The following is a 24,850-nucleotide window of genomic DNA, read 5'->3' on the forward strand; positions in this document are numbered from 1 at the left end:
CCTTCGATTTTGAAACTGTTAAAGATTTGAATGTTTCCATTGATGAATCTAGTGATTTTTGATATTAAATGATGAACTTGAAATATTAGTTGTTATTTAAAAGTATTTTGTTAAGTGATTTTTGATAAATTTATCGATTAGGGACTAAATTGCTAAAATAATAAAAGTACAAGGATTTAATGTGAAATTGTTGCAAAAATGGGCTAAAATGGAGGCTATGAATATTCAGCTAGTGTAAAATTTCAATAAAAATAGTTAATTTGCATGTTTTAGGCTCAAGGACTAAATTGAATAAAAGTAAAATTTTAGGGTCAATTTTGTAACAATTTAAAATGACTAAATTGCATGAAATATATTTTTACTATCTAAATTAATAAATTGAATGAAATTATTAGTTTAGATTAAGATCGAGTGGAAAATCGAGGAGAATAGAAAATTATCAAAATGCCCCTGTACTTTGTCTTTTCTGCAATTTAGCCAGGTAAGTTCGTACGTTTAAATAGCGTTTTAAACTTTTGTTTTAAATGCTATCATTTTATATTATTATATCATGCCTCAACAGAAATCCAATGACGTATCGACGATCATCGAATATGAAAACGGATAGTTTCGACTATCGACTATGAAAAGGGATGGTGACCATCAACTATGAAAAAGGATGGTGACGACCATCGAATATGAAAAGGGATAGTTTCGACTATTGATTAATGAAAAGGGATTGTGACAACCATCAACTATGAAAAGGGATGGTGACGACAATGGATTAATGAAAAGGGATGGTTTCGACCATCGTTTAGCACACTTTGTGTAAGCTTCAGTAAAGGTTCGATGAAATTCACTTTGATATTATGGAAAGGTATGAAGTATGCATTCATAATTATGAAAGTATTATTTAAGTGATGTTATGTTTATGTACCATACCTTACTATATGATGATATTGCTAAGTTATGTGTTTAATCACTAGCTTGTGGCTTTGGTTAATGTTATGTGTTATGCAAATGAAATGGTAAGTTTTCAATATGAACCAAGACATGCATGTATGAAAGACTTTGAAATAGTGAGCTACATGAAAAATATGTTATGTTGAGATGGATGATAAATCCAATTGAATCATGCTCAAGTATATTGGTTATCCATGTCAAATTCATATGAATCATGTTTAAATGAACGTTGTGTTGTTGATGAGCTTAGGCTTATACCAAGCTTGTGGATATGATTGATGTTTATGATTATGCTTGTACTATGCATATGAAACGGATAAGAAAAAGGGAATGAAACGGTAAGTATGTAATTGGGATGTGTTATGATGTTATAAAAGGTTTAATGTGATAAATGAGGTAATTATATGTGAGCAAATTGTTTATGCTATGGATGAATCTACCTATGTCATGGATAAATACACTGAATCGGGAATTAGTAATGTTGTTTAGGCTTATGATAAGCATTGAGAATGGAATGGAGAGTAAGTAAATAAAAGATATATATAATCTTATAAAAGGTTTATGGTTATATATTATGTCTCATGAAATCCTATCATATTATGAATGGTCAATAAATATGCGAAATTAATGAACTTATTCATTTGTGAGTTGATGATTATGGTTTGATAAGTTTTGAGACAATGGTATAGGTTTATATTTAACTTATAAAATTCATTATTGAAATGGAAAATTATGCTTAAAGTTTATACGAGCTTACTAAGCATTCATTGCTTACGTAGTTATTTTCATTTACTTTACAAATCATTGGAAGCTCGATCTGGTTGGAAGCTAGTCGGAGATCCATCACACTATCCATTGATTTTATCGGTAGATTTTGATGCTTTGGTCGTGGTTATAATGACATGTATAAGTGGTATATGTTTAATGATTAGTTGATGATATCGGCATGTAATATTGCTATGAATTTGTGAACTTATGTTATTTAGATGCCATGATAGTTGGTGTGCTTTTGGCACTTTGATGCTTAATGATTGGTGTTTATATGATCAAATTGACACATGGTTTTTATGATCAAAGAGGTAAGTGTTGGCATGTTTGCAAAATGATCATTTAGGGCGTGAATTGATATGGAATTTAGTTAAGCATAATTGGTTGAATTATGAACCATTTGGTATGTTTGAATGTGAATTTGGATTATGGTCAATTATGGTATAACTTGTTATGGAATTAAGCTAAATATATATATATGGATGTAATATGGTTTAATTTGTAAAGTGATACGATCTCGGTTTAGTAGTTGAATCCGAGTCGTTTAGTTCCCGATCGTAAACGAAGAAGTATGTTTGAATAAATCGATTCAAGAGAAAGTAAAGAGAAATTGGGTTCAAAGAAAGCAAGTCGGATGAACAAAGTTGGTATGGTTTTTGGTTTAGATGAGAAAGAATTGGTTTGAATTTGGTCGAGTTCGATTTTGGGTTTGTTACGAAATGGTAATGTGATTTGGTTCAAAATGGTAATACGACTTGGTACGAAATGTTAATGGTTCAAAAAGGTCAAGAGTGAACCAACACTAAGGAATAGTGTTGACCCGAAACTTATAGGACCTAAATGAATTGGAAATGGTTGAAAATGACCTTGACCCGATACTTAGGAAAGTATGAACCAAAGGTATCAAAGGTGAACGCCACACTCGGGTTTAAGGAGTGATAAGTTCGGAAAAGACTCGGAAAGACGCCACTAAAAGCTTAGATAAGTCTTACAGGTCTCGAACAAAATTTGAGAGAAAATGCCTCACAAATTTGGCAGCAATTCGCTAATTAAAATGTCAAAAAGTCCCTTACAAAGTGAAAATTCAGCTATTTATAATAATCCACTAGGCTAGCCGAATGGTCACTTAAATTCCTTAAAAATTAAGCAAATGAATTACTTAAATGGGCTAGCTAGATTCTATTGAACTTGGAGCTCCAATGGTCACCTTCTAGATGGACAATTGAACTTGGAGCTTGAGGGAGTAAATGGCAACACTACATTCGGTGGATGTGCTTAAAGGAGCTCATTTAATTGGCAACTATTGCTGAAAAATTACCAACAATTAAGAAGATGTTGAGTAGTCACTTTGAGTGTGAAAACCAAGTTTTGAAAAGTCTTTGAATGTGAACACCTTGATCCGAACAGCCATGATGTATTCAACGATGTGTAAGTAATAAATTGGTGAATGGTCACTTAGGAGACTTCAAACAATGACCAACTTCATTCTCCCATTCATGCATGTGCCGTCCCTTCATGTACCCTCTTTTAATACCTTTCATGCTCCAAAAACGTTCATGGATGATGTACCTGCAGCAACATTCATCAAATAATTCAAATTCATGTTTAGACACATTAAATTAACACTAAAATGATGCACATTAAATTCAAACCTTAGGACATAATTAAAACAAGTAATAAAGTTAACATATTAAAACAAGCTTAAAAACATATTTATAAGTCAGATAAATTAAGACAAAATTAATAACATGTCATAATAACTAAAATATCATGCATAATTAAGTTTGACCGATTTAAGACCAATTTAATAACGAAAATTAATTAAGCTTGTAAATAACTAATTTAACTAACTCAATTAATTATTTCACTACTATATTATTGACTAAGTTATTTTGAGCTAATTTTGAGCTGGTTCAATTTAATGAGTGAAGTGGAGCTTAATTCACTCGTAACAAAGTGCAAGGAAGGCTCATCGAGTTTGTCCAAGCGTCATCAATGCGTCCAACCAAAGTCTCGCCCCAAACTTGATCTACTAAGGTCAAACAGACCTCCTTGAATTGTTTAGCTCGTGATCGGGTGATTGGACCTTGAGGCGACTCAAAGGCTCCTTGCTCGAGTTAGGTTGGACTTGAGGCGTGGTCATGTCGTAAAGGTATTGAACTAAATGCGCACGATGTAAATATGGTATATGAATGTCGGTTGTGTTAGGTATGTCCAAAGATCAATCATGAGATGGTTGTAATAACATACTTGATTTATCATGTTTATTAATATAAGGCATTACCATTATTATTTCAGTTTCTTTTCTGTGTGTATAAGTAAATTGTTTTATAATAATGTCCTAAGAATAATATGATTATTCTTAAAAGGTCCTTAGACAAGTATTATTGTTGGCTAGGACAACAACAATGCATTAAGGCTAACATGTAGTTGATTGGTGATAAAGAGTTGTCATTGATATGGAATGTCAAAATCAATGCATGAATATGTGTGTTAGAGAACAACATATTGGACTGAACCGTTATGAGTATGTTTCTTGAATTATTATGTAATTGTCACAACATTACTCATAGTGATTAATATGTATATGATCCTCAGACTTGAGATCATCATAATCCCAACATCGTGAGTTGTATATTTTGATACAGTCAAACATACACCGTAGCTGGTTGTTCTATAAAGGATGATGTTGGATATACCACGATCTGTGTAGAGGGATATGGTTGATTGATATAGGATAAGTCCCTCCTACATAATGGGAGTAATATCTTAGGCCACTTGATTGAGTGAGACTAGAAATGCATGGCTGTGCTCAAATAAGCGATATGAGATGTCATACTTATTTGTATATCATAGTTTACTTAAGATATCAAGGAACATGGAATGGACTAGGCAAGTGTGACTATTCCATGACTTGTGTCCAATCCAAAGATAAAGGACTTAAGGATTATTGCATGAAACGTTAATCATAAAAAGGTTATGTCGAATCATGATTTCTTGTGACTTAGGTAGCAATGATGCATTGCTAGGTGCCGCTCATTGTTTGTAACATTGGAATCGTTCTAGTATTACTGCTAACGTTACAAGAACCTACAGGGTCACACCCTATAGTTGAAATGAACGGAATAAGACATAGTTGGTATTGTGTTTGGTTGTCGCTTGAATTAAATTAATTATAATTAATTTAATTGGGTAATCAAATATCAAATACATTATATGTACAAGGTTGTTGTACGCATAATGAGAACATGAATTTGGTTCGTATATAAATTCAAATAAATATATAGTTTACCAAAATCATTATTATAATTAATGTAATTATAATTTTCGGTTTAAAAACATTGTTATATTTATTTAATTTCTAGAAACCTTAAAAAAACAGATATAAAAATCCCGTTTTTCTTTGTTTGGGGGTCTAGCAGCCGTCAAAGCAAAGTCTTCTCCAAAAATAGTTTTATGGATTCCTTTCGTTCATTGTCAACTGGGTGGATTACGTAGAGGCCGGAGTCACGATACATTGTAGCTTGGTTCGATAGTTTTATGCATGTTTGAACATGTTTTAATACCTTGGTCATATGTGCAAATGGCTTGTAAGGATGTGCTTAAATTGGGAGAAAGGAATGGCTTGAAATTGGCCTATTCCTTATCCACACGGCCTAAGACACGGACTTGTGTCTCAGCCGTGTGTGACATAGGGTCACGCGACATGGCTATGTGTCCCCTGTAGTTTTTAAAAGGTTGTATTTCGAGAGTTACACGGCCTGTCACACGGGCGTCTGGTTTGGCCATGTGAACTAAGTCAGAAAGTTACACGGGCACAGACACGGGCTAGGACACGACTGTGTGTCCCTACTTCGAATGCCCACACGGCCCGTGACACAAGCGTGTATCTTAGCTGCGTGAGTCACACGACCTGGCCACACGGCTGTGTGACCCCTGTAGTATGAATTTTTCTATCTTTTTCCATAAAGTTTTAAATATTCTTGATTTAGTCTCGAATCATTTCTAATGTGTTTCTAAGGCCTCGAGCACTCGAATTTGGGACATTATGCATATGTTTCATTGGATTTTGCAATGATTATGAAAAGTTGAGAATGAATGATTTGAGTTATGTTTTTAGTGCAATGCTCCGTAACCTTATTTCGGTGACAGATACAGGTTAAAAGTGTTACAAGCACGGGCTGGGACACGGCTATGTGTCTTTATTTCAAATGTCCACATGGCGTGAGACACGTGTATGTGTCTTAGCCGTGTAAGTCACACGGTCAGGCCATACGGCCGTGTGACCCCTATAGTGGGAAATTTTCTATCTTTTTCTGAAAAGTTCTAAATGTTTCTGGTTTAGTCCTGAATCATTTTTAAAGTGTTTCTAAGGCCTTGAAGGCTCAAATCGGGGACGATACGTATGTGTTTGAATGGACTAAGCTATGATTTATGAAATTATTGGAAATGTATGTTTTTATGTTATGATTTTTTGGTAATGCTCTGTAACCCTATTTCGGCTATAGATACGGGTTAGGGGTGTTATAGAAATGGTAAGTTCATAGTAGAGATGTAATATGATGAAATAAAAGGACTGTTGAGTTAAAGGACTTACTTATAAGGAAGAAATTTACTTATGCTATATGCGAGTTTACTTATGTCATGAGTAAGTACACTAATTTGTGAATTGGTAACGTAATTAAGCTTATGCTAAGTAATGGAATAGAAAGCAAGCAAATGATATGGTTCATTGTTTTAAGAAAAGGTTGATGATTATGTAATTCAACTTATAAGACCTTATTATGTCAAATGGAATGTATTTGGGATGTTAATGAACCTATTCATTTGTGAGATGATAGTTATGTAGTTTGATAAAACTTGAGGCATTGATGTAGGTTTATTCATGACTTATAAACTCCATATTTAAAATTGAATGTTATGTTTAAAGTTTATATGAGCTTACTAAGCATTCATTTCTTACATAGTTATTTTCCATTACTTTACAGATTATCGGACGGTCAATCGATTTGGAAGCTCGTTGAAAATCTATCACACTATCTAGCAATTATATTAGTAGATTTTGATGTCTTGATCAAGGTTAAATGGCATGTATAGGTGGACTGGTGGTTTATGTTAGTTGATGAGTTTGTCATGTATATGTCATTTTGGTTGATGTAACCTTGGTACTTTTGATGCCTTATTGATGTGTGTTATTTTGAAAATCTATTAATGCATGTTTGAATGGCTAAAATTGTAGGTGATGAATTGACCTTAAAATGGTCAAGTTATGGTATGCTTTGGAAAGGTTTTGAATAGATATGCATGATTGAAATATGGTATTTATATATGTTGGTTGTTGGAACCATTTGTAAATGGCTAGTTTTGTGTCATTTCGATGGTTTTGATGCATGTGAGAAATGGTCCAAATGGTAAGGCTATCTTGATATGGCACGAATCTAATATGGTATGGTTGATATGTGTCAATTGTGATGTGTTTTGGTATGGAAACATGTTAGTTGATAAATGGTTAAATACTCACATGTATAGGTATGTTTGATGTATGTGCTTGAGGTGCCTATATGACATATTTGTTGTATGGGTCATTACCCTATTGTATGAACCTTTTTATGCAGGTTTTGAGCATGTTTAAAAGTCTTGATCAAGTGTGCAAAAGTACTTAGGCTTATGCTTGAGAAGGGTGAAAGAAATGGCTTGATTTTAGCCATTTTTCTTATCCACACGGCCTAAGACATGGGCGTGTGTCTCAGCTGTGTGTGACACATGACCATGTTATACGACCGCGTGTCCCCTGTAGATTTTAAAGTTTGCAAGTCAGGCAGTTACACGGCCTAGCACACAGACTGACACATGGGTGTGTGATGCCATTTCGAGAGTTACACGGCCTGACACATGGGCATGTGGCTTGGCTGTGTGACCCAAGTCAGAGAGTTACATGGCCATGGACACGGGCTGGGACATGACGTGTGTCCCTATTTCGACTGTTACACGGCCTGAGACACAGGCATGTGTCTCAACTGTTTGAGTCACACGGCCTGGCCATACGACCGTGTGACCTTTACAGTATAAAATTTTCTATCCTTTTTCATAATGTTTCAAATGTTTTCGATTTAGTCCTCAATCATTTCTAAAGTATTTCTAAGGCCTCGAGGGCTCGATTAAGGGACAATATGTTTATATTTGAATGTTCATAATAGAGATGTAATATGATGAAATAAAAGGATTGTTGAGTTAAAGGATTTACTTGTAAGGAAGAAATTTACTTAAGCTATATGCGAGTTTACTTATGTCATGAATAAGTACACTAATTCATGAATTGATAACGTAATTAAGCTTATGCTAAGTAACGGAATAGTAAGTAAGTAAATGAGATGGTTCATTGTTTTAAGAAAAGGTTGATGGTTATGTAATTCAACTTATAAGACCCTATTATGTTAAATGGAATGTATTCGGGATGTTAATGGACTTATTCATTTGTGAGATGGTAGTTATGTAGTTTGATAAATCTTGAGGCATTGATATATGTTTATTCATGACTTATGAAGTTAATATTTGAAATGGAATGTTATGTTTAAAGTTTATACGAGCTTACTAAGCATTCATTGCTTACGTAGTTATTTTCCTTTACAGATTATCGGAAGGTCGACCGGTTTGGAAGCTCGTCGGAGATCTATCATACTATCTAGAGATTATATTGGTAGATTTTGATGTCTTGATCAAGGTTATAATGGCATGTATAGATGGACTTGTGGTTTATGTTAGTTGATAAGTGTGGCATATATATGTCATTTTGGTTGATGTAACATTGGTACTTTTGATGCCTTATTGATGTGTGTTATTTTGACAATGTATTAATGCATGTTTGAATGGCTAAAATGGTAGGTGATGAATTGACCTCAAAATGGTCAAGTTATGGTATGCTTTGGAAAGGTTTTGAATAGATGCATGATTGAAATATGGTATGTATATATGTTGGTTGTTGGAACCATTTGGAAATGGCTAGTTTTGTGTCATTTAGATGGTTTTGATGCATGTGAGAAATGGTCCAAGTGGTAAGGTTATATGATATGGCATAAATCTAATATGGTATGGTTGATATGTGTCAATTGTGATATGTTTTGGTATGGAAACAAGTTAGTTGATAAATGGTTAAATATGCACATGTTTAGGTATGTTTGATGTATGTGCTTGAGGTGCCTATATGACATATTTGTTGCATTGATCATTAGCCTATTGTATAAACCTTTTTATGCAGGTTTTGAGCATGTTTAAAAGTCTTGATCATGTGTGCAAAATTACTTAGGCTTATGCTTGAGAAGGGTGAAAGAAATGGTTTGATTATAGCCATTTTCTTGTCCACACGGCCTGAGACACAGGCGTATGTCTTAGCGTGTGTGACACACGGCCTTGTGACATGACCGTGTATCCCCTGTAGGTTTTAAAGGTTGCAAGATAGATAGTTACACGACCTAGCACACGACTGACACATGGGCATAGACATGGGTTGGGACACGGTCATGTGTCCCTATTTTGAATGTTACACAGCCTGAGACACGACCATGTGTTTTAGCATGTATTAGCATAATTTTAATGCTACCAATTAAATGTGGAACTCCTCCCCTTACTTCCAACCGTCCATGCATCTCACTTATACCTTGAACTCTTCTAATTAACAAGTGCATGTATCATGAATGTAGTCTCTCCCATATGAATGGTCACATGTACCAGCATTGAAAACTTGAATCTTGAATATTCTAGAAGCTTCTTATGTGCATGCATTCGAAAAATGAATGGTCACTCTTGACCCATACGAATGGCCACCTACATCAAGTATAAATATGCATCAAAACCTTGCACAAATCATTCCATAATTCACCTAAGACAAATACATCCTAGACTCTAGACTCACACACATAAATAAATAGGTTTAGCACACCATGACCACACTCATATGCATAAAAACAAATGACACCCTTATGTATCAAATTGACACACGAACACATACATAATAACATCTTGTGGGCAAAACAAAATAATAATTAACTTGACATCTAACATGTTAGATCAATAAAACATGAAAATATCGAACAAATCACTCACTTGAAGAATTTCGTTTTAGTTTTGGGCCCCTCGTGCTTGGGACAATTTTAAGTCTTTTGATTCGAAACACATGATGTGACCAAAATCACATCAGGTGGACTTTAATGGTGCATGAGAAGGCTCAAAAGTCTTGATCGAATGGTCAGTTTTCAGGATAAACTGAATACCCTTGAAGCTTTAAATAGATGGTTGGCCATTGGATTACCCTAGGACAAATTAACACATGCATTAGGACACACTAAATCAACAATAAAGCTATAGTAGATTTAGATGAAATTTAACATACTTTTAAGACACATTAAACATGCTTAAGACACATTTAAAAGATGTAATAAACTAGGACATAACTAACACACATATTAATTATGTAATAACACATGACATAAAGACATATTAAAATGCTAAAACGAATAAAACATAAATAAATAAAAAGATGTGGAATAAAATAAATTATTTAAGATATTTGATTTTGGGCCTTAAGAGCCCACAAATGCCTTTTTGGGCTTCTTAGGTTTAATCACATTTTTAGACCCAATTGGCAGCTTCAGTTCTGGCTCAACTAAGGAACCCGAGATCACGTCAAGCAACCTTGAATTGTTCCAAATTCATCAACAACAAATATTGTCTTCTAAATCAGCTTGGGCTTTAAAGAACCGTAATTTTTCAATGAAGTTTTCCTAATCTTTCTTACTTATTCAATCTATCTTACTTTCTCCCCTTTTATTAAATTAGTTCTTACTTGGATTGTTGCTTTTTTAGGTTTAGTCAAAAAGCAAGTTTCCTTATTCGTTTAGAGCCTAAGGCCAATTGTGCGACTTGGAAAAACTTGCGATTCCGTTTTGAACGCGTCCTTATTAGTTATTCAGATTTGTTCTTAATAAAATAGTTTCCCTTATTGGAAGCCTTGATTCATTTGGAATTAATCAAGAACAAGTCGTCTTCATGAACCGACTTGGACCATTTGAAGATCCTTTTTTTACGATTTACTTGTTATTTGTCTACCATAATCAATTGCTTTTATTTGCTGATCTTTAGATATTAAATCTAACATGGTTGTTTGTGATGGGACACGTGCGATACAGGATAAAAAGTTTGTCCAAGTCGGTGTTTTGAATTAGGGCTCTTGACGAACGATACGAAACTTAGAGTTTAACTCAACTTGAAACATAATCTAAAAGGTTGTTAAAACTTCTTCTAAAAGAAACCTGAGAGAAATTCTTGAAGAGAAAACTCAAAGAGTAATTTATTATATTCTTTTCTTTAGATCTCATTTGATTTTTAATCGTTATTCTTTAAAATTTGTTCTAATCGATTTCTCTCCCATTATTGGAAGCCTTGAATTGTTCAAAATTCATCAACAACATATCTTCTCTTCCAAATCGGCTTGGGCTCTCAAAAACCTTAATTTTTCATTTCAATTTGCTTGATCTTTCTTACTTATTCAACTGTCTTACTTGTTGCCCTTTTATTAAATTAGTTCTAACTTGGATTGTTGCTTTTTTAGGTTTAGTCAAAATACAAGTTTCCTCATTTTTCTAGAGCCCAAGGTGTAACCTCCCAAACCGGCCTAGACGTTATGGCTAGATTGAGAAGGCTACATTTGCCACCGAAATAAACTCATTTTAGAGAAAAATCGTAGTTGTACTTTTGAGTTAGAAAAAAAAACATTCATTTATTAAGTCTTCTGTACTTAACATTCATTTTATTATTGACAGTGTTGTTTTAGTAAAAATCGTTTGATCATCGTTTTACTTTGTAAAAACTTGATGTTAACTAATGCAGCGGAAAAACCATTATTGATGCCATTTTGGAAATTTAGTTGCCTTATCGATTTGTTTTTCAAAAACGGTTTCTTTGCATTGCAACAGAAATTAGGGAACAATGTCAAATTTTACTTAAGCCAGGTATCAAGTATTTTTCGGTTATGATGCTTGAGTAATCTATGCATGAGAAAATCCCCAAATGAAAAGTTACAAAGCCACAGACTAGAAATAATTAAAAATTAAAAACCAAACCAATAAAGACAGATTAATACTTAATAAAATAGTCCGGGGTCCAAGGTGATTCTTTGTATGTCGGTTCCAGTCCTAGTTTTGATGTTTACTTGTAAATTTAAACACTATAGGGGTGAGCTTATGAAAGCTTAGTATGAGTTGAACAATTATTTAAATGGACATAAATATCAAATACAGTGAAACATGCTAGCCATAACAAAAGAACACCATTGATAGTATTAGAAAGAACATACGTTTTCTCCCTACTTATTGGTTAATTTGTCCCCATTTAGTTATCTTTAGCACATATTTTAGCATTTTTATTTTAGTAAATCGCATTTTATAACTCAGTGGATCTTAGCCTATTTATCCTTAATTTTGTCATGTTTTGGTACCAATGTCGTTGCATGAGTATTTCCAGATTGCGCCTAGAATTGTTGCCGCACCTAACAACTATCTGGATAAGAACAAAAATGTGTGAGATTTCCAGTCTAGTATAACCAACTTGTACATACAGAGGCATCATGATTCTAATGAAATGACACCTGTGCTATTTGGAAGAATATATAGAATATTCACGTGAAAAGAAAAAAAAAGAGGCTTTTTAGGGGTATTATCTTCTTCAACCTATCTTTTGAAACTTTTCGACTATGGCAGCTTAAGTGTCCTACGGGTGAACCGACATGAAAGGGATGTAGATCAGCTCCTAACGGGGAGCCCTGAGTGCGACACAAGAGGGAATGGAGAGATTCAAGTTGAGATTGTCTAGGAATAGTATTCTCCACTTGTTTCTTTTATATTTATTTTCTAAACGATGGTGATTACTTTTTATTTCATGTTTGTACAGAAGTACACATGATTTCTGGGTTAAATGTTATTTTATTTAATCTTGCTTTTACTATTTAATCTTTAGGTTTGAATGTTTTTAGAATGGAAGTGTTATTGCGATCACTGACACTAAAAAGTGCAGCGACAGTTCAAGTTAGCAAGCATGGCAACAGAAGTTGCTTGAGGATTAGAGGAATTTAATCCACTTGTTCTTAATAGTGTTCCATTGCCATCACCGAAAGGTGTGGTTAATGCGCATGTTTAAGTGTTAGACTAAATAGAGAAGTTAAGTTTGGTAATATATTCATTGCAATATAATGCATCGATAATCACCTATCCTTTTATACCTTGTGAGCACTTAGTATTTTGTTGAATATTCTTATTGGGGATCCCAGTTTATCATTATCATATTTTATCTTATTGTTTTCAAGTTATTGCTTTGACAACTACTCTTACAATTTATCTCATTTCTATCTATTTATTGCACTAACATTGATAGACAAAAGACAATCATCCTTGTGGGATCGATATCCGACACACTCATATATGTCTACTATACTTGCATCAATAGTGTACTCTTGCACATTATTGTTGTGACGTTAAACAACCGATCAAGTCTTGGCGCTGTTGCCAGGGATGGCGTTTGTTTGATATTTACTTTTTTTCCACTTTGTTTTTTTATTATATAATATTTAGTTGTCACTAACTTGTTTTTTTTGTCTCTATTTTCACATTTTATTTTAGGTGTTTGATGACCCGAAGCAATTCAGAGTTTATTGCCGATTTTGATCTAGAAATTGAAAGAACCGTTCGGAGGAGACTTCAAGAACAAAGGAATATGACTTTACCAAGAAACAATGAAGCCATCCCATAGGTGTAGCACCAAAATGCTAATGACCCACCATTGCTGCAAGACGCTCAAATACAAAATAAGACTATACGAGACTTTGTAGTACCTGTCTTGGATGACTTACAACCGGGAGTTGTTAGGCCAGCAACCCAAGCTGGGAATTTTGAACTCAAGCCAGTAATGTTTCAAATGTTGAATTCTAATGGGCGATATGCTGGATTGCCACATGAAGATGCACGAGAACATCTTAAATGATTTTTATTGATTTGTGCTTCTTTTAATTAACAAGGCGTTCCTAATGACGCTTTGAGGATGCAATTATTTCCTTATTCCTTGTAGGGAAGAGCTCGTACTTGGTTCATTAGGCTACCTACCGAATCAATTACTTCCTAGAATGCACTAGCAACACGATTTGTTTTGCGCTTTAACTCACCGACAATGAATGCTCGTCTCCGAAATGATATTACAGCTTATCATCAGTTGGATGATGAGAATCTTCAAACTACATGGGAACATCATAATTCTTTGCTTCGACATTGCCCCATGTACACATTCAACAGGAAACACAAATTGAAAATTTCTATAATGAGCTGAATTCACACATGAGGAATCTTTGTTGACACATCAGCCAATGGTCATTTGTTGGCCTGTACTTATAATGATACTGTTGGAATTATTGAGAGAATTGCTTAGAATGATTATCAATATCCTATCTCTAGAGCTACACAAGCAAAATCTACTCCGGGAGTTATTGAATTGGACGTAATATCTACATTTAGTGTGCAAGTTTCTTCTCTTGCAAATATGATAAAAATATGCAAGGGACTAGTTACGTTGCCACTATACAAGTTGCTCAACAAGTTGATGTTCCTACCTTTCGTTGTGAGATTTGCAGTGACAACCATAGCTATGAAGATTGTTCACAACATGCAGAGAATGCCTTTTATGTTAGTAACATCCACAACAATTCTAAAGGAAACTCTTACAATAATTCTACACACAATCAACAATCTTGGGAAACTCAGACTGCTGGACAAAATGCTATGACATTCTGATATAGGAATATATCTACTCAAGGCAATTATAATCCAAGACAGGGAATTATAATCAACAACAGTAGAACTACAATCAGCACGCTCAGATGCATCCACAATAAAGCCAAATGCATCCATACCAGAATCAGATGCAGCCACAACACTCTTCAATGTCGAATCAGCATGTTCAAGGACATCGACAACAATAGTATATGCAAGTTTCTCCTTCTGACCCGTTAGCAGCTCTTGAGGCTTTAATGCGGGAGCATATTACTCGCATAGAAGCTATTTTACAAGGGAATTCATATTTTATTCAGACATTGGAGGCACAATTAGGATAACTTGTTTCGAATCTAAATACTCGACCACCGGGCACACTACCTAGTGACACGAAAAATCCCAATCTAAAGGGGAAAGAACACTATAAGGCTATCACTCTTAGGAGTGGTAGACAAATTGGCGAGCCGACTATAGACTCTACTGTAGCACCTCAAGATACTAATGAAGTGATCCTGGTGAGAACGTTGAATCTGAAGAGCTTGTGAATGTACCAGACAAATAAGTTCCACAAATTGTCACTCGTATGCCTAATGTACAACCCCCGAAACTGTTGATGCAATCAGATGCATCTCCACCTTTACCTTTTTCACAAATATTCAGGGAGAATGAGCAGGATAAGCAGTACCAATAGTTCTTGAACACACTAAAGCAACTTCAGGTCAATATTCCTTTAGTAGACACTCTTGTGCAAATTCTAAATTATGAGAAATTTATGAAAGAGCTCTCGCCAAGAAGAAGAAGGTCAGTGATATTGAAACTATTGCACTCATAGAAGGCTATAGTGTTATTTTGACAAATAAGTTGCCCCCTAAAATGAAAGATCCTGGGAGCTTTACTATCTCATGTTCATTTGACAACCATTATTTTGGAAAGGCTTTATGCGAGGGAGCTAGCATCAACCTAATGCCACTGTCTACTTTCAGAAAGTTAGGAATTAGTCACATGAAACCTACTGCGGTGACATTGCAACTAGCAGTTCGATCCCTGGCTCAACTTGAAGGGCAAATCAAAGACAACTTAATTCGTATGGATAAATTCATTTTTCTGGCTGATTTTATCATACATGACTATGAGACAGGCAAGAAGGTTCCCATAATCTTGGGACAAACTCTTATTGATGTTTATAAAGGTGAACTGATCATGCGACTTAATGATGAGCACGCTACCTTTAGTGTTTTTGAATATATTCAATGCAAGGATAAAGAAGAATGCCATATTGTCGATGTGCTAGATGATCTAATTGAGGAAGATTCAATGACTAAAGCACAATACTTTTTAAGGATTTGCAGTGACATCTGGTGATGAATTCTTAGATGATTGTGACAGCATGGTTGAAGTTAATAATATTCAACTCAGGCATGGATGGCAGATTGGATCCGTAGCTTAGCCAATAGAACAACTTCAATTTTCAAGCCATCTATTGACGAATCTCTTGCTCTGGAATTGAAACCACTACCTACTCATCTTAAATACGTCTTTCTTGGTGCTAACAATACTCTCCCATTTATTGTCTCAGCAACACTGGATGTAACTCAAGAAGAGAAATTGATCCATATTCTTAAGCAACATAAATGAGTTATTGCTTGGAGTATTGCCAATATTCGAGGCATTAGTCCATCTTTTTGCACGCACAAGATCAAGTTGGAAGATGAAGGCAAGTAATTGATTGAACAACAAAGAAGATTAAACGGGAAGATGAAGGAAGTTGTTAAGAAAGAAATTATAAAATGGCTTGATGCTGGAATTGTTTACCCTATTTCTGATAGCAATTGGGTAAGTCCAGTATAATGTGTTCCTGAAAAGAATGGCATCACCGTGGTTAGCAATAAAAAAGATAAATTAATTCCTACACGTATTCCTATGGGATGGCGAGTCTATATGGATTATCGCAAATTTAATGCTACCACAAGGAATGACCACTTCCCACTTCCTTTCATTGTCCAAATATTGGATAGGCTTGTTAGAAGAGCCTATTGCTGCTTCTTAGACGGCTATTCTGGGTACGATAAAATTGTTATTGCACCGAAGGATCAGGAGAAAACAACTTTCACCTGTCCCTTTGGTACTTTTGCTTGCAATGCACCAACCACATTCCAAAGGTGCATGATGGCAATATTCTTGTATATGATTCAAGATTCTTTAGAGGTTTTTATGGATGATTTCTTAGTCTATTGGAATGATTTTGATCATTGGGCTGACAATTTGGATAAAGTATTGAAGCGATGTGAAAACACATATCTTATTCTAAATTGGGAAAAATATCATTTCATGGCAATTGAAGGCATTGTGTTAGACCATCGCATCTCTAGTCAAGGCATTGAAGTAGAGAAAGTTAAAATGGAAATCATTGAGAAATTACCTCCACTGAAAAATGTGAAAGTTATTCACAATTTTCTTGGGCATGCGGGGTTTTACTGAAGATTTATTAGAGATTTCTCAAAAATTGCAAAAGCTTTATGCTCATTGCTGGAACAGAATCAAAAATTCTCTTTGATGATGCATGTCTGGATGCATTTATTTAATTAAAGAAGTATTTAGTAAATGCAACCATTGTCGTTACACCAGATTGGTCTCAACCTTTTGAAGTTATGTGTGATGCAAGTGACTTTGCTGTGGGTGCTATTCTAGGACAACGCAAGGGAAAAGTATTTCACACCATCTATTATGCTAGAAAAACTCTTACAGAGGCTCAAATCAATTATACCACTACAAGGAAAGAATTGTTGGTTGTAATCTTTACTTTCGACAAGTTTTGTTCTTATCTTATCGGTGTAAAGGTTACTGTATTTACTGATCACTCAGGGTTGAGATATCTTTTTACGAAGAGGGGTGCAAAACCAAGACTGATACGCTAGATCTTATTATTGCAAGAATTTGACATCGAGATAGAAGACCGCAAAGGTTCAGAGAATCAAGTTGCAGACCATCTGTCTCGATTGGAAGTTGGTAGCGAAGATGGAAACATACTTCAAATTGTCGATGCATTTCCAGATGATAGGTTATTTGCTGTAGATGCAACCACTTGGTATGTGGATTTGGTTAATTATCTAGTGTGTGGAAAACTCCCATTGGGTGTCACAAGCCATAAAAAAGAAAGATTTCTTTGTGAAGTAGTGAAGTATCATTTGAATGAGTCGTCTTTATTCAAGGTATGCAATGACAACATCATTCGATGTTATGCTCCGGAAGAGGAGATGCTTTCAATCCTGAAGCACTATTATAATACTCCTTATGGAGGTCATTTCGGTGGCATGCAAATTGTCACTAAGGTTCTCCAATCAGGATTCTACTGGCCTTCATTATTCAAAGATACCCACAATTTTGTGAATCAATGCGATAGGTGTCAGTGCACTGGTTCTATATCCCGACGCAATAAAATATTGCAGCAGCCAATTATGGAGGTTAAATTGTTTGATGTTTGGGGTATGGATTTTATGGGACCATTTCCAAGTTCATTTGGAAATCTTTATATATTAGTAGTTGTTGAGTATGTCTCGAAGTGGGTTGAAGTTGTTGTAGTCCCAAAGGAAGATGTAACAGCAGTGCTTAAATTTTTTCACAAGCATATACTCACCCGCTTTGGCACACCAAAGGCATTGATTAGTGATCAAGGTACACAATTTCATTGCAACCAAGTGGCAGCCGCACTGAAGAGGGATGAAGTTAATCTTAGAAGGGCTACTACTTATCATTCGCAAACTAATGGACAAGTTGAAGTATCGAATAGACGAATTAAAAACATTCTTGAGAAGGTTGTGAACCCTTCGAGGAAAGATTGGTCTTCCATACTGGATGCTACTTTTTGGCATTGCGAACAGCATACAAAACTCCATTAGAGATGTCGCCATATCAATTGGTTTTTGGGAAAGCATGTCACTTGCCAGTTGAACTAGAGCACAAAGCAATGTGGGAAATTAAGCAAGTGAACATGGACTATGAAGATGCTGGAAAGAAAAGGCTATTGGATACCCCTAAACTAGAGGAGATTAGGCGAAATTCCTATGAAAACACTGCAATTTACAAGGAAAAGACCAAACGATGGCATGACAAAATTATTTTGCAGCGACAATTTATCGCGGGTAAACAAGTTTTATTATTCAATTTTAGACTGAAATTGCACCCAGGTAAATTGCACTGACGTTGGTCCGGACCTTTCGAAGTTGTCGAATTATTTCCTCATGGTGCAGTTACAATCAGAGATTTACATGATAGACACTAGTTTAAAGTGAATGGACAACAATTGAAACACTATTTTGGGAATATTAATCAAAAGCAGGTAGAGACCATTAAATTGGTCAAAAAATTTTAATTTTTATTGAATTTATCATTATGTGATTTTATTTTATTTTATTTTTGTTTTCGTTCAAGTTTGTTTTACTTCATTTTTTTTGTAGAATAATTAGGTACCATTGTTGACGTGACCACGTCCCAAGCTCCACCAAGCCCGCCTCTTGACTCCATTGAGCTCCCAAAGGGACCTATGACTCGATCTCGGTCCAAGCGACTCCAAGAAGCCGTTTCAGCTTTATTTCTTAAATTTTGGAAGGAGATCAACTCATTGATGATGGAGAAGCTCGACCCAACTCATTGAAGAATCCATGCACCTTAGTGCAAGCTGATTTTAGCCAATTTCAGCTCCCTTAGCTCATTTCATCTCCAACCAGCTCATTTGAGCTCAATTCTGTCCATTTGAGCTCAATTTAGCTTCCTATTAGCTCGTTAATTTTATCATTTAAATAAATTACATATTAGCTTAATTAATTCAGCTTGTTACAACTCAAGACCGAATTCCCTAGCTCAAATCAGTTTATTAATTGTTTGCTATCTTTTTGAGCTAGCCGAATTTAATAGCTATGTTTTTAATTAATTATTTTTTTAATTACTATGTTTTGTTGCTTATATGTCTAGTTCAGCTGAATATATTTTGGTATTTAATGTATTTGTGATTCATGTAGGTACAACCGAATGTGGGAATACCATTAAAGATGACTCATGAACGGGCTGGTTCAATGTATGTTCGGGTGCATGCATGACTACCTACAATGAATGGTTGCCTTAAGGATGATACATGAATGGTTCATTACATTGAATAGGAGAGTGCATGAATGTCCATCTACATGCATCGGTTGCTGCCCATTAATCTCCTATGTACTTATTCGGCCAAAAGGCATTTTTTGGAATGTCCATTCACACCTTGGCCGAACCTAGACAAGGCTATTGGCCTCCCATTCATTCACCAGCCACCAAGTCATTTCCTTAAACATGAAGCTGCCCATTGAAGATCCATTCAGCCGAATTTAGAGAAAGCTTTAAGGGATAAATTTATAGATTAGTTTAATACATTTAAAGCTGAATTACTTAGTCTTTAAGTTTGCCCATCTTGTCCATTCGGCTATCATATGAAAACTATAAATAGTTTATTTCTCTTTGTTGTTAGACATCTTGAATATTAAAAACTTGATTGTGAGGTTACCTCCTTTCTTATTTCGTTCGAGTCTCGTTCTTACTTATCTAGCTAGCTGGTGGCGTCAACCCGACTCTTTGAACTTATCACCATTCTGGTGTGGCGTTCATCCATCGTTTTATACCTTTGGTTCATACCTCAATATAGCTAACGGATCAAGGTCCATCTTCGATATTCCATTAACCCACCTTAAGCAATATAAGTCCCGGGGCAATACTCTCTATAGTATTGAATCATTCTTGATACTTAAGTTCACTTTTCCATCTCCATCCTATTTATTAAATATAAACTTTATTTCTTTTCTTATTAAACCGAACCTAAAAAATATCCAAATTTAGCCTATCTTTTGAACCCTTTTAAAAGTCTTCCGCTTAAACTGAAAACAATATTCATCTTAAAACAATTTCGAACGAACTTCTCGTCGATGATCGGGCATCTTAAGTGAACTTGACTCAATCAATCGAGTCGGATCACATCATTTGATATCAGAGCTTGCAAAACGAGGAGCATCGATGTTCGTATCAAGCTCGGAGTAGGTTCGTAACGTGAAAAAAATAAAAAATAAAAATTTCAAGTTGTAAATTTTTTCTTTCTTTGTATTTCATCTATTTTAATTGAAAAAAAGAAAAGAGGAAATTACGAAAAAAAAGAAAAAATGGAGAAAAAAAAAGGAGTACGAAGTAAAAAAAATTCAAAAAAAAAGTGAAGTGTTGGAATTTTTGTTTATTCATTGTTAGTTTCCCTATTCTTCTTATTCTACTTTCTTAAACGCCACATCTTAAACCGAATTTGTTTTTGTTTTAGCCTACCTTACACCATCTCATTATTTCCTTTGTTACCCATTTTTGAAACCGACCCTCAAGCTGTAAATTAAGTCGATACGAGACGAATTATGAAATTGTGAAACGAGGTAGAGTGGTAAAAGGCAAGAGTGAATTACATCAAAAGAAAAAACCAAAAATTGAGTGTAAACATGAGTGCGAGTGAAAATCATTATTTCCTTTTCTAGAGAATTGGTGAGGATTTTGTGGTGAGGTAACTAATTTCCTGTTATTATTCTTTTAACCTTTCTTCTTTCTGTGAAATCATGTCTCAAGAAGAATTCTCTGCCGATGAATTTCAATACTTGGTGAACGAGATGGGTCGAATGTTGGAGGAAAAACTAAGCCCATTAAAAAGACGATTGGACTGAGTGGAGGAAAAGGCCCAACGGAAACAAAATCCACCAAGTCGAGAAATGGAGTCGAGATCATCACGGCGATACACATCCAAAGACTACTCGCTAAGAGATTCTTATTGGGACACCTATTCGTCAAGGAATTTGAGACAAACAGAAGCAAACTCTGAGTTTGAGTCCTTCTGAGATGATAAACGAAAAGGTAGACATGTCTCTACAAGTGCATCAATTTATTCATCTGTGAAGGTTGGCTCACGAAGAGGCGAACGTGTATCAAGATCATCAAAGTACTCAGCCACGGAAGATCTATCACAAGGAGATGATTGTCATTTGTATGAAGAATCCTTTTCTTATTCTCAACAAAAGGCTTCTCATTTTGATGATTTTTTCTTTTCTAATGAAATCGAAACAGCATGTGAAAAAGAAAAAGAAAAATAAAAAGAAATTGCAAAAGAAAAAGAAATCGAAAAAGTGAGAGAAAAAGAAATCGAAGAAAAGAAGTTGAAAAAAAATTGAGATTGAGAAAAAAATTGAAAAAGAAAAAGATGATGAAAAAGAAATGAAAGAAAAAGAGATGAGCGAACCAGAAAAAGTGAGGATTGTCTCCATTAACCAACATATGAGTTTTCCTCATTTGTTTCTTCTCAGGTTTTTGAAGAACCGATTGACAAATTTCAACTTCAATACCTTCCTAATGAGAGGCGATTCCAATTGACCAACGAAGGTAAGATTGAAGGCGAAATCCAACCACAAGTGTTCCAAGATAAGCAAGGTAAGGTATTTTTAGCAATAAAGCCACGACAAACAGTTTTTAAAGTTGTCGATAAAATTTTCGATGACTTAGTTTTTAAAAGATTTCCTTATTTTGATCTGGTTAATTCTTATTCTTCATTTATGGATGATAAACTCCTTCTAAGTGGAAGCATGAGGACTTGTTTCCTTGATTTGTTTTGTGTTGAAAACCCTGTTCATGTTGTTCAAATAAATCAACACACACAAAATAAGATTTTGCATGATAATGACTATCCACGACAAGCGATTAAATTGTCTGATTGCGATGATTTTGTGACTCAATTACCGCTTTGTGAGAGAAATCCTTGAATTTGTACAAACTTGTTTTGATGAATGTAAAGAAGTTTGATTGTTTCATTCTGTGTAAGCACAAATTTTCTTGGTCTGGCATGTTTGATTTAATGAAACCTTTGTTACACCTTGGAATAAGTAATCAAACTCGTGTGTTCAAACCTGGAATTTATTATTTTAGGTTGATATGTGCGGAACTCAAGCATCCTAATTTTTGTACGACAAATTTATGTTTGTTTGATGCTTGGCTTTTGAAATTTAAAGATTCTGATTATAATTTAAAATTGTTCTTTGATCATTTTATGTGGCTGTACATGAAATTCATTTTTCATTTCGAAAAGGTAAGATCAACTCATGTTTCCAAACCTGGTATCGTTACATATGTTCAATATGTGAATAGTGTTTTAGCATGTTCCTTTGAGTCCAACATCCATGGTGACATTACCCTCTTTCAACATTATGAACACAACACTTCGAAAAGTGCAAGTTGTCTTTGTGTTTACCCTTTATTTCAGGTTTCTCAAGGACTGTGTAATGAGCTTCGACTTCAATACCTTTCCAAGGAGAAAAGGATTGCTTTGATCGAAAAAGTTAAAATCGATCTTCAATTTCCTATTTCTAAAGGTGGACAAGGTATGATTTCTGATGCTATGCGACCATCTTTTCCTTATTCGAATGTAGATGAAGTTTTTGAAGACACTTTGAATGCTAAAAATTGCTTGAATCCTATTGTGGTTAATTGTTCGATTTTGCTTGAAGGGAATATACCTGTTTTGGTTGATGATAAGAAGAATTTTGTTTTTGGAAATTGTGATGAATTCGTTGGTGAGAACATAGCCAAACGATAATTGCAAGTTTCAAGTATGCGAAATCATGAATCATGTGAATCTTTTCATTTGCCTATTTGTGATGAAAACTTACATTTCTTGGCTCATTGCTTGCAATTCATTTATTTGAACAATGACTTGTGGAAGCAATTTGAGATGTTTGAATGCTTTTAAACATATCGATCTTTGTTTCGATCATTTGATGAGTTATTGACATGTAAAATGTTTTATTCATTTGATTGTAAGAATGATGTTTTAAATCTGCCCTTTTACATGACTCATGCTTGTCTTGATGCGAGTATGCATGATCTGCATGTTTGTTTTGATAATTTCTTGATGATTAATGGTTGTCCCTTCCTATTGATTCAGTTACCATCTCTACTGCCGAAAATTGTGAGTTCTTTTGCCAAGGCCTATGAGAGACTAATTGTCCCATTTTTCCAAAGAAGATCGCATAAGAAGAAATATTTTGTAGTGAACAAATAGCTCGACCTGAGGACAAGTCATCTTGAAGAAGGGGGAATGACGTGACCAAGTCCCAATCTCCACCAAGCCCCTTCTTGACTCCATTGAGCTCCCAAAGGGACCTATGACTCGATCTCGGTCCAAGTGACTCTAAGAAGCTATTTCAGCTTTATTTCTTAAATTTTGGAAGGAGAATCAGCTCATTGATGATGGAGAAGCTCGAGCCAACTCATTGAAGAATCCATGCACCTTAGTGCAAGCTAATTTTAGCTCAATTTCAGCCCCCTTAGCTCATTTCAACTCCAACCAGCTCATTTGAGCTCAATTTCATCCATTTGAGCTTAATTTAGCTTCCTATCAGCTCGTTAATTTTATCATTTAAATAAATTACATATTAGCTTAATTAATTCAGCTTGTTACAGCTCAAGACCGAATTCCCTAGCTCAAATCAGTTTATTAATTGTTTCCTATCTTTTTGAGCTACCCGAATTTAATAGCTATGTTTTTAATTAATTATTTTTTTTAATTTCTATGTTTTGTTGCTTATATGTCTAGTTTAGCTGAATATATTTTGGGATTTAATGTATTTGTGATTCATGTAGGTACAACCGAATGTGGGAATACCATTAAAGATGATTCATGAATGGGCTGGTTCAATGTATGTTCGAGTGCATGAATGACTACCTACAACGAATGGTTGCCTTAAGGATGATACATGAATGGTTCATGATATTGAATAAGAGAGTGCATGAATGTCCATCTACATGCATCGGTTGCTGCCCATTAATCTCCTATGTACTTATTCGGCCAAAAGGCATCTTTTAGAGTGTCCATTCACACCTTGGCCGAGCCTAGACAAGGCTATTGGCCTCCCATTCATTCACCAGCCATCAAGTTCATTTCCGTAAACATGAAGCTGCCCATTGAAGATCCATTCAGCCGAATTTAGACAAAGCTTTAAGGGATACATTTCTAGATTAGTTTAATACATTTAAAGCCGAGTTACTTAGTCTTTAAGTTTGTCCATCTTGTCCATTCGGCTATCATATGAAAACTATAAATAGTTTATTTCTCTTTGTAAAAAGGTTAGACATCTTGAATATTAAAAACTTGATTGTGAGGTTACCTCATTTTTTATTTCGTTCGAGTCTCGTTCTTACTTATCTAGCTAGCTAGTGGCGTCAACCCGACTCTTTGAACTTATCACCATTCTGGTGTGGCGTTCATCCATCGTTTTATACCTTTGGTTCATACCTCA

The 24,850-nt window shown here is 34.9% G+C and overlaps 1 protein-coding gene across 1 annotated transcript; it reads left to right on the top strand.

The window, feature by feature from the left end:
* The first annotated feature begins 15,389 nt into the window (after positions 1–15,389).
* Positions 15,390–15,878, top strand: LOC105786942 (uncharacterized). The gene has a single exon (XM_012613410.1). It carries the CDS (start codon positions 15,390–15,392, stop codon positions 15,876–15,878), a length of 489 nt encoding a protein of 162 aa, XP_012468864.1.
* Positions 15,879–24,850: the final 8,972 nt, after the last annotated feature.

The sequence above is a fragment of the Gossypium raimondii genome, chromosome 1 (assembly GCF_025698545.1).
Source record: "Gossypium raimondii isolate GPD5lz chromosome 1, ASM2569854v1, whole genome shotgun sequence".
NCBI classification, from domain to species: Eukaryota; Viridiplantae; Streptophyta; class Magnoliopsida; order Malvales; family Malvaceae; genus Gossypium; species Gossypium raimondii.